This window comes from Triturus cristatus, chromosome 1_2 (assembly GCF_964204655.1).
Source record: "Triturus cristatus chromosome 1_2, aTriCri1.1, whole genome shotgun sequence".
Classification (NCBI taxonomy): Eukaryota; Metazoa; Chordata; class Amphibia; order Caudata; family Salamandridae; genus Triturus; species Triturus cristatus.
In genome coordinates, this window is record NC_140580.1 from 730471675 (window position 1) to 730487976 (window position 16302).

At 50.0% G+C, this 16302-nt stretch overlaps 1 protein-coding gene across 2 annotated transcripts in view; it reads left to right on the forward strand.

Annotated features, from left to right (window-relative positions):
* Positions 1-16302, forward strand: part of VPS13D (vacuolar protein sorting 13 homolog D) — a 2738381-nt gene that overhangs the window by 1750489 nt on the left and 971590 nt on the right. For both annotated transcript variants that reach the window (XM_085608633.1, XM_085608634.1), the window contains exon 53: positions 1787-1910. In XM_085608633.1, coding sequence (XP_085464759.1) covers positions 1787-1910 — 124 coding nt within the window. The remainder of the gene's footprint in view (positions 1-1786; positions 1911-16302) is intronic.

The following is a 16302-nucleotide window of genomic DNA, read 5'->3' on the forward strand; positions in this document are numbered from 1 at the left end:
TACTTTAAAGACAGCTTTCCTGGTGGCCATTACCTCTGCCAGAAGAATGAGTGAGCTCCAGGCTCTTTCTTCTAAACCTCCTTTTCTCTCTGTCCATCCGGACAAAGTGGTTCTAAGCACTTGTCCATCTTTTCTGCCAAAGGTTGTCACTGCCTTTCATATTAGGAAGGCCATCACTTTTCCCACCTTCTTTCCGCCTCCGCATCCCTCAAAAGAGGAAGAGAGGCTCCACTGTCTGTACCTAAAACGGACGCTCTCCTTCTACCTGAACCGCACACAACAGTTCCGGGTGGATGACCAGCTCTTTGTTGGCTACGTGGGCGCCAAGAATTGTCAGGCCGGGCACAAGTAGACCATCCCTCGGTGGGTCGTTCTGTGCATAAAGGCTTGTTATTCTTTGGCTAAAAAGGAGCCTCCGGTGGGGCTGCGCGCCCATTCTACCAGGGCGACGTCAGCCACTACTGCTTTTGGACGGGGAGTTCCCTTGCATGGCATCTGTCAGGCGGCTACGTGGGCCTCGCTGCACACGTTTACCAAGCATTACTGTCTGGACAGCCAAGTACGAAGACACAGCTTCTTGGGCCGTTCTGTTCTTCAGGACTTTCTGATGTGATCTTGGTTCGCAGACCAACCACCGGGGTTGGTATTGCTGGGGTATCTATCACTACGTGTTTCTTTCAGATGCACAAGTTACTTACCTTCGGTAGCAATATATCTGTAAGAAACATTAGTAGTGATAGATTCCTTACCGCCCCACCCATCCTCCCCGTTCTGCAAACTGATTTCTAGGGTTAAGGTCATCCCTTTCAGGGCCCTAGTTTCAAGGCACCAGTGGTCAGTATCTTGCATGGCTCTGCGTTCCTGGCGCGGAAAGTCGTGTACAGAACTGACGTCAGCACGCCAGGGCTGCGTCTAAGTAGCTGCTGTGACGTCATCTCGGCGACCACGACGCCACCTTCCGACGTGCAGGGGTACTGCTGACAAAAAACTTTCCGGATCCAGTCTGACGCCTGGGGGTAATTCTAAGGTAAGGAATCTATCACTGTTAATGTTTCTCACAAATATATCGTTAACGAAGGTTAGTAACTTGTGCGTCAGTTCCGTCGGGACGGTCATTTTGCTTGTTCGGTCCTGCAGTACCTTTTGGTGTGAAACAGTTTCGCAGACCCACCTCTGGGTAGGTATTGCTTGGGCATCTATTCTAAAGGACCTGTGGCTATAAGTCTCCATCCGATGAACAAGTTACTGACCTTTGGTTACGCCTTATCTGGTAGAGACTCTATCTAGTCAAAGATTCCTAACCCACCCACCCATCCTCCCCGCTCTGCAAACAGATTTTAGGGACGGGGTTTTACCCCTTTTAGTGCGCAAGTTTTCCAAGCCAATAATTACTGTTCTTCGTGGCTCCGCACTCCTGGCGTGGAAAGTCGCTATAAGAAACTGACATGAGCACGCTAGGGTGGCGCCTATATCACTTCCGGCACGTACGATGCCGACAATCTGCGCGCAGAGCCGAACTGCGTCACCTACTGACGGGCAGGGGTACTGCTCACGAAAAAGTTGCAGATTCAGTCGGATGCCTGGGGATAATTCTAAGATAAGGAATCTGCGGCTAGATAGAGTATCTACCAGATAAAGTACATGAGAATGGATTGGTCAGTTAATCTACAGTAAACGAGAAGAAAATGTCATATAGTTATCTCACTTCTGTAAATGTTCTCTTCTGCTAATTGTATAATTAATTGCAATGAAAGTTTAATTGACAAAAGTTTGTTTTTTATCAAAGGGACACCCAGGGAAATTGCTTTTTCTTAAGAGTGGAAATTGCATTGCGAGGTGCCACATATCGCATCTTGTTCAGCGACACTGTTGAATTACCGCCTCCATTCCGCATAGCCAACTTTTCAAAGGTAAATATTGTGTTATATATATTATCTTCATAGGCACAGAAAATCGAGAAACCTTTTAATTATTTCTTTTTGGTTCTATTATTTATATGTAATGTAAGCATAAATTGATGAATGATGTGAAATTCAATTTCGAAGTATAGTTTTTGCATGTCATTTTTCAGTGTATGGAGATTTATTAAACATACAGAGGCAAGTTTAGTTGTTAACCTGTCTGTGAGGTTGTTAAAATCATACAGCCAGGTATGCAAATAAAAAAAAAAAAGCAGTACCTAGTGGCCTTAATCACTGTACTCTTACACTTGTGAAATGTGCTTCTAATTGATACATCTGCCTGTGAATTCCTCACCTTTTGAATTACCCCAGCGCCAGCATTCCACTGAAACATTTTTCTAGCTCTCCCATGTCAACGAGGACGTAGCAATGGCACGACTCCGCTCACGACTCCGTATGACGTCCCAGTGGGATTTAAATCTTGTGCTCACTTTCATTATGGGTTCTCGTTTGAGCCTCTTCATAGTTGTCCATTGATTCTTCTCTCTTTCAACACAGTCTTTGTGATCGCTATTACCTCGGCCAGGAGGGTAAGTGAGCTTCAGGTTCTTAGTTCCAAACCTCCGTTTTTAACCATTCATGCAGAAAAGATGGTTCTCATGACCAGGGCTGCTTTCCTGCCTAAGGTGGTTACTCATTTCCATCTAGGGTAATCCATTACCTTACCTACCTTCTATCCACCCACTCACCCTTTCAAGGAGGAGGAGAGACTTCATCGCCTGGATCCTAAGAGAGCTGTCAGTTGCTCTCTGGACAGAACCAAGGTTCTGAGACTGGAAGGTCAGCTCTTCGTGGGCTATGTTGAACGTATGAAGGGCAAGGCTGTTCACAAGTGGATTCTCTCAGGTGGATCATCTTGTGCATCAAGATCTGCTATGCCTTGGCCAAGAAGGAACCGCCTAAAGGTATTAGAGGTCATTCCCCCAGAGCTAAGTCTTCTTCTTCTGCTTTGGCTAGAGGTGTTCCTGGTGTTAACATTTGTAAGGCAGCAACTTGGGCCTTCCTTCACACCTTTGTGAAGCATTACTGCTTGGATTCGGAGGTTAGGAGGGATGGCCATTTTGCACGGTCAGTGCTGCAGGATTTTCTGGTATGAGTTGGTGAGCACCCTTCTCCGGTAGTGGGACTGTTGTGGAATTAAATTCAAAAGGTGAGGAATCCACAGGCAGATGTATCCATCAGAAGAACAAATTACTTACCTTTGGTAACGCTTTTTCTAGTGGATACAGTATCTGCCTATGGATTACTCACTGACCCACCCTCAGCCCCGTTGTCCACCTTCATATATCAAAAGAGTTTTTCTTTATTTGACATGGTTGTTTCCCTATGTCTTTTGATTGCTGTGTTATTGATGTTTAGGAAATGCTTAGTTTCTTTAGCTTTTCCTATTTCTCTTTATGCTGTGTGTATTTATGTATATATTGTGTACTGTGTATACTCCAATTATTTATCGGTACACCCGTTCGCCGACGGGGTCTACTTGTGGCCCCGGTGACGTCACACGGAGTCGCGAGCAGAGCCGTGCCATTGTGATGTCCTTGTCGACGTGGGAGAGCTAGAAAAAAGTTTCTTTGGAATGCTGGTGCAGGGGTAATTCAAAAGGTGAGGAATCCCCAGGTAGATACTGTATCCACCAGAAAAAAGCATTACCGAAGGCAAGTATCTTGTTTGTTTTAATATGTGCCACAGTGGAATTTTTGCCCCCATCTATCTTGAGTTTCAAATTCTTTATTACATTTTGAGTGTATATTAACAAGCATACACTGCACACAAGATATGCTAACTAAATAATACAATAAATATTAGCGTTCTAGGAAGAAAAATAAACAAGATTGCCTCCTGTAAATACGAGAGGTATCACCATTTAATACTAGCAATACGTTTCATGACCGATAGAAAGCGACAGCCCTGGAGATATGCTGTAACATGAGAATACAAGCAGTCCGGATTCAAGATCCACCAGTATCATTCGATTAAAAGGTTGGGAATAGTTGCCTTCCAGAACGGCAAAGCGACTATGAGATATGTTACATTGTCATGTGAGGTAAGTGCCCCAGATCTCATCAAATTTAGCCAATTGGTCATTTAACCAATAGACCACTTGTTTATTTGAAGCTACTATTGCCATGTTATCATGCCACTTGTCTATTGTTGGGGGATTGGGAGATTTCCAGTAGGGGAAGCTGCATAGCTTGGCCACTCCCAGTGCCATGGCTAGCCATTGTTGTGTGTGGTTAATTATGACCACAATGTCTTGCATATCATGGAGGAGTCCAAGCTCCACCGAAGGTAAAAAGGAAATATCACTGGTAGATTGCAGTTGGCTCCAGACTTGCCTCAATAAGGTTACACATGCAAACAGGAGCACAGAATATGCACTATATCGGCACACTGGTGATTACATCTCCAGCATTGCGCTATTGGTTGCAATTTAGATCTTTGACGTTTTTTTTGTTTTTTAAAAAAATATCTTTATTAAGATTTTTATCCCCCATTTCCCACAATGGGAGATCAGTACAGATACATAATATCATAAAGCAAATAATATCCACAAACATTATGCTACTTGAGGCAGAAAACAGATCTCAGGAAAAAAACATACAATTAACAGCAAGTACAAATAAAAAAGGAAGAAGAAAAAAAAAAGCACAAAAAGCCCTCCCATGAGGCATTTGAGGAAACCCAGATTCACAGTTCTTAGCAACCAGCATTATCTTCCCACACCGGGTAGGTAAAATTATATTGATTCCTTCCATTTTGTTAAGGGTGCCCATATATGTTTACCCAATAATTTCGCTTTTTTTCCCTTCCTTTCATAAATTGCACTTTCTATTGTATATATGGAAAGTAATGGAGCTAACCATTGCTGAAATGTGGGGGGGAGGGGATCTAACCAGGCAGAGGCAATGTTAATCCTTAAGACCGCCATAGCAATAAAAATAAATTGATAAGCAGTCTCATCCTGATTTGAACCACTTAATCCTAACAAAATAATTTCATGGGTTAATATTGTTTTTACCCCGAGTATTTGGTCTAAATATTCCGTAATTAAATCCAGCAATGCCTGCAGCCGAGGACAAGAAGCGAACATGAGCACCAGATCCGCTTCCAGTCCCCCACACCGTGGGCATGAAGTCCCTGTTGAACCGCCCCATTGTGCTATTTTGGCCGGGGTATAATATAAAGAAAAAACAGTTTTAAAATGTTGTGCCTGAAGCCCGGCCAAAAATAGAACTAACTGACCCATCTTTAAGGATTTCACAACTGTTCCAGGGGCGGCCCCCACACGCTCCGCCCACTTACCCTCATGTTTAATTAGGTTGTCTTGTTTCAGATTAATCAATTCTGCATAGATTAACTTAATCGCTCCCTTAGTGCCCTTTGCATGATATCAATTATACAATTACTAGCAAACCTGCATGCCCCACCAATTTTCTTACAAAAAGAGCTACAAAGCTGTAAATACTTAAAAAAATTGCAACTTTCCAACCCAAAATCCTTCTGTATATCTTTGAATTGACGAAACCGTTGCTTTTCTATTATACCCCCAGCCTGGCGGATACCCTTAATAGCCCATCCAGCCATAGTTTCATCCGAAAATAACTCGGGAAGCGTTGGGTTTTTAAACAAAACTGTATAAAAATTAAGCCTCCCTAATCCAATCTTCTTCTTAAGCCCCCCCCCCCCCCCCAAATCTTAAAGGCAGCTATCAACGTCTTAAATTTTGTACGTTTGTAATAGCTGGGCTCTGTAAATTTAAAGAAACAATATTCAGCATTTTGACCCAATAATAATCTATAAACGTCCGGGAGATAATTTTCCCTTTCCATTTCCCCGGAGCACGACCCTACCAGTATCCTCATATATTGCAGAGCTGCTGCCCAATAATAACTACGAAAATCCGGAGCCGAAAATCCTCCTTTCTCCCATGGTAAACACATAAACCGAAGAGCCCGAGATCTTTGAAGTTTGTATGGGGACAAATGCTAGAGTTATGTAAACTTTTGTAGCAGCTGAACTTCATTAAGGCTTCCTGTAAGCCCTTGTTATGAACTAGCATCATTTTCTTGCCAGTCCTCTTCCAAGTATTCTTTGGTGAGGCGAGTTTGCCACAGCCTGCAAAGGTGGTTCAGGGTCGACTTGGAATACAGAATATCCTTTAAAGACCCATACCCTGATACAGGTTCTTATCCGTGCACCATTTGGCCAGGTAATCATGAATTGCGGAGCAACCTAGTGGGAAAGATGAGTTGTTCAATTTACCTGTAAGACATCTTTTCAGGAGCACATAATTGTAAAAGGCCCAACTGAGATTCAGTTTGTAGAGCTTCAAAAGATTTCACTACGCCTCCCTGACAGCACACGTAATCCAAATCGGCAAATTCAAGGGTTTACCAGAGATGTGGATCTCCAAATTATTCCTTAGATGTCAACTCAAATGTATAACTGAGTGTTGTTTCAGGGATTTATGTCATGCAATCCATATTATCCACGACCCATGCAGGATCAGGTTAGAGTCTAGTGTAACAGTGGTTGATTTACAGTAAAGGACTGAGGGGCCTGTTCCGCCCTATTGCATGTGACGTTCCAGTAGATCCCACGCTGGGGTTTCCAAATCAGAGTAAAAGTGGTATGTTAATTGGTATGTTATTGGAAACAGTGCTATGCCATATTGTACAACTCTCTGGTTGGATAGCGAAGACCTCCAGACGTGGTAGCAGCATGCACCGTTGCACATGACTGTTGAGGCATAGTACCTTGTGTAGGAGAGTAGGGTCTGCTTTCTATGTTCACCCCCACTTTTTGCTTTTGCTTCACTGGTTTTCGACTTAGATGTGGCTGTGGGCCTGCTAATCAGACCCACAGCCCAGCTGTTCTCTCTCTAAATTCACACTATGTACTTTAGGTGCATAACCCAATTGGTAAAGATCACCTTTTTGGACCCTGTACAGTGTACCTTAGGTACCCAGGGCATAGGTGTACCCTAGACCTACCAGGGGCTGCAGCATGTCGTGTAATCACCCCTTGCTTAGGTGTAGTAGTCCTATACCTACCTTATATATAGACACATGGGTAACCTATCAGTCACTCCTATGGCAGGCCTTAACAATCCTGAAGGCAGAGTGCTTGGTAACATGTGAGATGAAGCTCTAGCATGAGCTGAGCCTGTCTGCAGCTTTCGGAACCATGTCCTTATAGCTGTTCTATGATATCGCCTACCATATACTCTTAAAGTGCCTTATAATCCTCGCGGTTATGGTAACTATGGTTTGGCTTTATCGAAACATGTCGTGTAAGGTGTCTAACACTTTGGAATACTAACCCCACCCCATTTCTGGCGATGAGGATAGTATTCCTCCCTTCTAGAGGGAGAAGACATGTTGAAGTCCTACTACCCGGTTAAAGTTAACCAGAGCCTCAGCATCACAAAATGGATGCTGCTGCCACAGACACGAGTCTGACCTCCTGCTGCTAGGAGTCCTTCCAGCGAGGGAGGCTTGGACAATAGTTTTCCTGCCTTGGGAGGTGCTAGCACCATCCTAGACAGGCCTTAGTGTATTGGGGCAGGGAGGGATGAATGAAACGAGACACTGCCTGGGGCACACAAGGTGTCCCATGCATAGTCCAGTTCAAACCGGTGCTGGGGCACTCCAGCCCCAGTCCTGGCGCGAAACTGGACAAAGGGAAGGGGGTGTAACCACCCCCCTCCCTGGTCCCACCCATAGGAGGGACCTAGCAGGTAACCCAGCCCCCCAGATTAGTATAAGAGTGGGAGCTGAGTCCCTAGGACTTTGGATTATCCTGATAACTGAAACTTGAACAGAAACTCTGGACCTTCGACATTCGACTACGGAAGAAGACTGAAGAATCTCCCTTGTGGCCAAGGAGTGGCCACCCTGTGCAAACAGGCACCATCAAGCGACCTGCCGTTTGCTTTGCTCAACGTTCTACGAGGAACCGACTGCAGAGCCCGACCAGCGCCTTGACTTCCAGACTTCTCCGACCCTGATTCACATCCACAGCAAAGCTGAGATCTGTGGAGGCGACGAGAGACGTGGGACCGGCTACCTGGGAAAATTGGCTACTTGCTTCCAGCGCAGCTTCTGAGGCATCTTTGAAGTTGTGCTCTGGGGATTGAGATGCCCCAACCCTGAGCACCATCTGCACCGAAGATCAGCCCTCCACACTCCACGAGTTTTGCGTGGGGCCCTTCTGCATTTTCCCGCTCTACGCATCTGTCCGGTTGCTTGCCCGTTGGCTAGTGACCTCTACGACGACGAACCTTTGACTTTCCACCGCTGGTTTGGCTCCTCCAGACTGGCCCTTGCTTCCCTGTGAAAGAGAAGCACCTCAGGCCTTCCTGGTCTGCAACAGAAGCGAATCCTTCATTCTGCGTGGGTTGCGCTTGCCAAGGCTTGTTGTGTCCCAACTCGACATCGACGCCGCCGACAGCAAGAGCCCTTGTGGGACAGCTCGCCTCCTGGTTCTGGTCGTCCTCGACGCCTCCTGGTACCCGTGGCTGCTGCGACAAGCTTCACCTCTTCACCTGCATCTTCCCGACATCGCCTGGTTCCTTCCTGGTTCCTTCTCGGCTCCTGGCTGGTGACCTAGACTCTGTCCCCTCTGCTTGCAGGTATCCTCCTTCTTGATTCCATCCTTGGAATCCACCGGACACTCTTCACTGACTGCCTGTCAGCATCTTTTCTTCAGGCATCCATAGGAGTCAACGACGAAACCCGACGCAAGTTCACACCTATGCATCCGCAGCCCGTGGGCTAGGTATTTTGAGTACTCCGGTGCTCACAAGGGTATTGACTATCCTAGTGTCTAGTTTCCAAGTCTCTATCTCCTAGTTCCTTCCGAAGTGTCCTAAAACTCTTAATTTCTAAATACTACTATTTCTATCGATTATACGCATTACGCGTGAGTGTTTCCACTCTGCACCTGAATCCCGTGGGTCTCCCACTGCCTAGCAACTGATAGGATAGTGTAGCCCCAGCGATTCCCTAGGCCTAGGCCTAACCTGTGTTCGTGACAGTGGTTCTTATACCACTTACTTAGTATATGGTTTGCGTGGCCCCCAGGGCCTAACTGTATTACTTACCTGTGTGACTTATGTATGCTTAAATAAGACTGTGTTGTACTTACCTCGAATCTCATAAAGAGTGCTGAGGGTATTTTGACTAGAATAAATACATTCTATTTTTATAATATATCTGTTGTGGTGTCCTTTCATTTGGTATTCAAGGGATTGCAAATGGTATATCAGCTGGCTTCACATGCCATACAGAGTTTAGCCTAAGACTGCTCTTGTCCATGCTACCACTAGGATAGCTGGTCTATAAGGTTGACTTTACAACCAATCACCATAAGTGTTTTTTGGACTGATACAAGGTGTACACTAGAACTAGTGACATCATATATCAGGCCAACTTCTCACACCTTGCAAATATATAGCGCTTGATGCACTGATCAATGAAGCGAGCATATTGGATGGCACTGGGATTGATAGCATATTGAAAACAATTATATCACGGAGCAGTCACCATTTTAGTAGTCTGTATCCGCCCCTCTTTGAGAGCTACTGTTTGCTCCACTCAGCAAAGTCTGTGCTCAATTGGTCAATATTTGCTTCTACGTTCTCTGTGACCATCACTCGCAAATCCTTACTCACCAAAATGCCAAGATGCTTCATCTTAGTCTGTATCCAGCAGAAAAGCAGGCCATGTATAGAGTAGGTCGTCGCGAAGGAAGTCATAGGGATAGCCTCACTCTTTGACCAATTGATGCGATAATCTGAAAAGATGGAGAAGTCTGAGATAGTTGTCATGAAAGCCGGGATAGAAGATACTGAACCCCGCGGATGAGTTGGGTGTCATCCGTATAAAGCACAAGTTTGAGTTCCCCAGCCTGGATAGTGATGTCAGAGATATTCTTTGCATGACGTATTGCACTCACCAGTGGTTCCGGGAACATTACAAAGAGCAGAGGAAAAAGGGGGCAGCTATGATGATTGAATCATTAAAAAGTCAGACAAAAAGCTGCTACGGGGGGGCGGGGGGAGGTCTCGACACGAATGGTGTGAGACGTGCGCTGCGAGAGCTCCCGTAAGCTGCCACCTTTAGCTGCCTACAGAGAGTAGTTGGGACGCTCTCGGCGTTGCAGATCGGGGCGCAAAGGCGGGAGAACAGTTGGGGCACCACCTGGAGAGCGGACGGCGGCCTGGGGCGTCCCGTCGTGGGGGTGCGGATCTCTTGACTCCAATGGCCGGACGCGGCGGCCGACATTTTGTCTTTTGCTGCCCTGGGCCTCCTCCAGCACTGCACGCCGCTACTTACCCTTACAGGCCCCACTGACAGCTCTGCTGGCCTGCGGGGAGCGCCTGGCCCTGTGTGAGGCTACATTGTGCCCGGGATGCAGCTGGGATAAGGGTTACTCCGGTGCCCTCGCCTGCGGCGGCTGCCATCTTGGGCCTACCCTTCCCCCAGAGCCGATCCGGCGTGAACAGCAGCTACTGCGATCTCCTGACGCAGCGGCCTTTCCCTGCACCGGAGGACACGTCCGGGCGGCTGGCGGTGATCCCAGGGGGGGCCTGGCACCTACTGGCACTCGGAGGGGCTAACTGCGTCACGCAGAGATCCGGCTTGTGAGCAGGGTCTGCAGATGGGTGCGACCTTACACTTTTCCCTGCCTAACCCACGCCGCCTTCCTGTTGGGCTCCTGCGACGTTGATGCATTGTCTAGGTGAGGTGTAGGGGTGTGGGCTCCCCTGCGCACTGTGGACTGACCCGCATAGACTGGGCCCTACGAACCCTCCACTGGAGCCTGCTCCTTGCTAGCTGCACGTGTCACCAGCACATTGATATCACCTGAGGCCTACCCCAGCGACATTATAGACCCCCCTGTGGACTGCTCCCTGTGTACCGGGGTATCTGAAAGAGACACATTAGTGATAGAGTCCTTACCTTAGAATATCCCCAGGCGTCAGACTGGATCCGGAAAGATTTCGTCAGCGGTATCTCTGCGCGTCGGTAGGCATCGTCGTGCGACTCCGCGTACGTCCGTGGCGTCGTAACCGCCGAGATGACGTCGTCGGAGCTACTGACGCGCCCACGCACGCTGAAGTCAGTTCTTATTTTTTCCGCGCCAGCAAGTGCAGATCCGAGAGAGAGCAGTACCCCTAGTTAATGTTTTAACTTGGTTTCTGAGAACTTGTTTCTCTTGTTTTGTTGAGTACTCGACTCCTGGTGCTGTAGGGATGCCCGGGTTTAAGTCTTGTAGAGCTTGCCGTCGGAACATGTCGGTAGCGGACCCGCACGACGTGTGTCTCTCCTGCTTGGGGCACACCCATGACCCCGAGGCGTGCCCTGATTGTTGGGCCATGGAGGCGAAAGCTTTGTGGAAGCATTCCCGAGAGTTATTGGAGGTCCGGCAATCGGTTCTGCGTCGATCGAGGCCCGGCTCCCGTGGGAGGGTGAGGGCTTGGTCGTGGAGCCGTCACCATCGCTCGTTGGACTCAGGGACAGGTAAGTCACGGCGCCATAAAAAGTCGAAGAAGCGGCATCGCTCTTTGTCTACCCCTCACCGGTCATGGGACACAGTGGAGGGGGCGGGCGGTCACTCCCCCGTGGCTCCGATGGAGCCTCCGTTGTTGCCTGCGTCCTACCCGCCCTTTCCGGGCCTGCACGCGACTCCGGACGAAATACAGGCTTTCCTGTCTGCCATGAACCGTTTGTTTGCCCCTTCAGGTCCCTCAGGAGCGCCTTTGGGCCCTGTGGACCCGTTGGGTGGTTCTGCCCCATGCCGTCGCCTTTGGGCCCGGCTATGGCGCCTCCGGCTTCGGCCCTCCAGCCCTGGCTCTGGCCCCGCCTCTGGCTCCGGCCTCTGCACCGGGCGCGGCTGTGCCGTACAGCGCCGACCCGGGATCTTTTACCCCCCGGTTCCGTTTCTGGGTGAAGAGTTTATCCCATTCCCCCGGACACCTCGTCCTTACCCGCCTCTACAACAACCGGTGGACGAAGGGGAGTACTGTGAGGGGTCGAAGACCTTCTCGCAGCTCAGTGCGAGGATGAGCCAGAATGGTAAGGTGATATGGAAGGTCCAGTGGATCTGGATTTCTCTCCACATCCCGGTACACTGTCCCCCTCTTCCGTTGCCATGGAGGAGGATGGGACTTTTTCTGTGGTGTTGCATAGGGCGGCTGAGGCTCTTAACCTCGAGCTCCCTTCTGTAACTGTCAAGACCAATCTCCTGACTGAGGTACTGCAGCCAGCGTCCTCCTCTGCGGAGCCACTGCTGCCCTTCAACGACGCACTTACTGATGTCCTGTTGAGCACCTGGATCAAACCCAACACAGGGGCTCCTGTGGATAAGGGTGTGGCCTGCCGCCATCGCCCCGTGCTGGGCGACCCCAGCTTTCTTACACAGCACCCGACGCCGCAGAGTCTGGTTGTTCAGGCCTCTGCCTCGCCGAGCACATTCCCTTTTGGCCCTCCGGACAAGGAATCTAAGAAACTGGAGCAGTTTCGGAAAAAGATTTTCCTTTCTGCTAGTTCCGGGTTTCAGACGGTGAATACTGCGTGCCTGTTGGGCCGCTATTCACATTCTGTGTGGGACAAGGTGCCACAGGTGCTGCCTCATTGCCCTGTGGAAGCTCGGGCTGTGCTCTCCCATGCCATTACCGAGGGGAGAGATGCGGCTAAATTCACTATCCGTTGTGGACTTGACACAGCTGATTCACTTGGCACGGCACTTTCCTCAACGGTGGTGCTCCACGTTACTCTTGGCTCAGAACAACTGGCTTCTCCTGGGATGTTCAGAACACTTTGTTGGACTTGCCCTTTGATGGCACACGCCTCTTTGGTGACCAGGCGGATAGTACCCTGGAACGCTTTAAGGACTCTCGGGCCACGGCCCAGTCCTTGGCTCTCGCCAGCACTCGCACTCCCTCGGGGTCCGCTTTTCGCTCCTTTCAAGGTCAGGGTCGAGGCGCCCAATTGCGTTCCTTTCAGACCCGCAGGTCTGAGCAGCCGCAGTCTCAGCGCAGCCGCGGACATGGGACCCGACGTGGTGGGTCCCAAGGACAGCGGGCAGGTCAATCCACCACCGCTCCTTCCACCGCCGCCTCAAAACCTTCCCAGTCCAGTGTTTCAGGCCCACCAGACGCCAGTGGGCTGCAGGATTTGCCATCACCTCCCCCACTGGCACACCATCACTTTGGACAGGTGGGTTCTGCAGATAATCCGAAAAGGCTACTCCCGCCCCTTCGAGTCTACCCCTCCGGCCATGCCACCTCAGTACCACCGCATGTTGGGGGATCACTTGGCACTTCTCCAGCAGGAAGTTTCGGCCCTCTTGGCCAAGGGGGCCATTGAGCGCGTTCCGACGCCAGAAGTAGGTTGTGGTTGTTATTCCCACTACTTCTTGTTCCAAAGAAGGACAAAGGTCTACGCCCTATCTTAGACCTCCGGAACGTCAATCGCTTCCTCCGGAAGGAGAAGTTCAAGATGCTCACGCTTGCTCAGGTCTTGTCTGCCCTAGACCCACAAGACTGGCTGGTAGCGTTGGACTTGCAGGATGCTTATTTTCATATCCCCATCCTGCTAGCCCACCGGCGTTACCTACGGTTCACGGTGGGCCACGAGCACTTTCACTTCACCGTGCTCCCTTTCGGACTTACCAGCACCCCTCGGGTTTTCACGAAAGTGATGGGGGTGGTCGCAGCACATCTGCGCAGATCAGGGGTTTCAGTCTTCCCCTATCTCAACGACTGGCTGTTGAAGGCGGGCTCGGCCCAGGCAGTCGTCTCCCACCTCCAGACTACGGCCGACCTCCTGCACTTGCTGGGGTTTTCCATCAACGTGCCAAAGTCGCACCTGATTCCCTCTCAGAAACTCCTATTCATCGGAGCAGTTCTGGATACAGCACAGTTTCGGGTTTATCCTCCCGAACAGCGAGTCCGGGACGTTCGGGCTATGATTCCGATCTTTCAGCACTGGTCCCGAGTTTCGGTCAGGAAGACCCTGAGGCTGCTGGGCCTCATGGCCTCCTGCTGATCTATCATGCCTGATGGCATATGCAGGCTCTGCAGTGGGACCTGAAGTTCCAGTGGACGCAGCATCGGGCAAACCTGTCCGACTATGTCCAGATCTCCGAGGGCACTGCACAGGACTTGCCGCGGTGGCTCACGGACCAGCGTTGGGTCAGCGGCAGACCCCTCTCCCTTCCCCAACTGTAGCACAGTAGTGACGGACGCGTCCCTCCTGGGATGGGGCGGCCACATGGGAGAGGCGGAGATCAGAGGCCTTTGGTCTCCGATGGAGTCTAAGCTCCATATCAACCTTTTGGAGCTCAGGGCGATCCTACTTACACTGAAAGCATTCCTTCCCTCTGTCAAAGGGAGAGTAGTGCAGGTGTTCACAGACAACACCACCGCCATGTGGTACTGCAACAAGCAGGGCGGGGTGGGGTCATGGACCCTATGTCAGGAGGCTCTACGTCTCTGGACGTGGCTGGAACTTCAAGGCATTTCCTTGGTGGTTCAACACCTGGCGGGTACCCTGAATGCCAGGGCGGACGAACTCAGCCGCAGGTGCATGTTGGATCACAAATGGCGTCTTCACTCAGAGGTGGCACAAGGTCTGTTTCAGCAGTGGGGAGAACCTTGGTTAGAACTATTCTCCACCGAAATGAACGCGCAATGTCAGCTGTTCTGCGTGTTGTAATTTCTGAGGCGGCACTCGCTCGGAGACGCTGTTCGTCGCAAATGGAGTTGCGGTCTGTTGCCCGCCTTTACCACTTCTGCCCAGAGTGCTGAAGAAGATCAGACTCGACTGGGCCCAAGTCATTCTTGTGGCACCGGACTGGGCTCGAAGAGTTTGGTATCCCGAGCTACTCAGTAAGAGGGTGGATCCCCCGATCCGATTGCCTCTTCGGGAGGCTCTCCTGTTGCAGCAACAGGTGACGGTCCTCCACCCGAACCTGTCCAGCCTCCACCTCCTTGCGTGGAGATTGAGCAGCGACAGCTGATTCCATTTGACTTGCCTCCTGAAGTCTGTAATGTGATTCTGGCAGCCAGGCGTCCCTCCACTAAAGCAGTATACACCTGTCGGTGGAAAACATTTGTGGCATGGTGCACAGCGAAAGCTGTAGATCCTCTATCTGCCCCTCTTTCTGAGGGCCTACTATTCATTCTCTCTTTAGCCAAGCAGGGCTCTGCTCTGGGCACTTACAAGGGCTACCTTTCTGCTCTTTCAGCCTTTCTTAGGCTGCCTGATCAGCTCTCTCTTTCCAAGTCCCTAGTTGTTAAAAGATTTCTCAAAGGCATAACTCACCTTTTCCCTCCTATTCCTTTTGTGATGCCTCAATGGGACTTGAACCTGGTTCTCACAGACTTGATGTGCGCTCCCTTTGAGCCTCTTCATAACTGTCCTTTGCGGTTATTAACTTTGAAAACTGTCTTCCTGGTGGCCATCACCTCAGCTCGGCGGGTGAGTGAGCTTTAGGCTCTTTCCTGTAAACCTCCTTTCCTGGCGATTCATCCGGACAAGGTTGTGCTTCGACCGTATCCCTCCTTTCTTTCTAAAGTTGTGTCTGCCTTTCATCTCGGGCAAACTGTCACTCTGCCCACTTTCTTTCCACCTCCGCACCCTTCAAGAGAAGAGAAGAGGAGAGGCTCCGCCGTCTGGACCGAAAACATGCGCTTTCGTTCTATCTCAACCGCACACAACAGTTCTGGGTGGATGATCAGCTCTTTGTTAGCTACGTGGGCGCCAAGAAAGGCTGGACTGTGCATAAGCGAACTATCTCCTGATGGGTTGTCTTGTGCATTAGCCTGTTACTCTCTGGCTAAAAAGGAACCTCCGGTTGGGCTGCGCGCCCATTCTACCAAGGCGACAGCAGCTACTACATCATTGGGACGCGATGTCCCCCTGCAAGACATCTGTCAGGCAGCGACTTGGGCCTCGTTGCATACTTTCACTAAGCACTGACTGCGCCCTCTGTTACTGGTGGACCCTTCGTGTGCCCTGACCACTCGGGCCGTATCCTCTGGACCGGCACGCAGAAATCCTGTTGCTGGATTGCCCCATCACTGGACCCTCGGCTCTGGTGGGAGAGGCTTGGGCTGCGGGGACATATCGCTAGTGACCAATGCGCAGGGGACAATACTCTCTGCACCTTCACCTCTCCTTGGAATGAGCACTGACCGGATTTGGGTACGTCTTTTCACCCCTCACCGCCTAGTGGCCTCCACACTGCTATTTGTCCTGTTGCCTTGACCACTGTGGCAAAACACTGGTCCTTGACTCCCAAACAACCACTGAAGTACTGGGAATTTTAA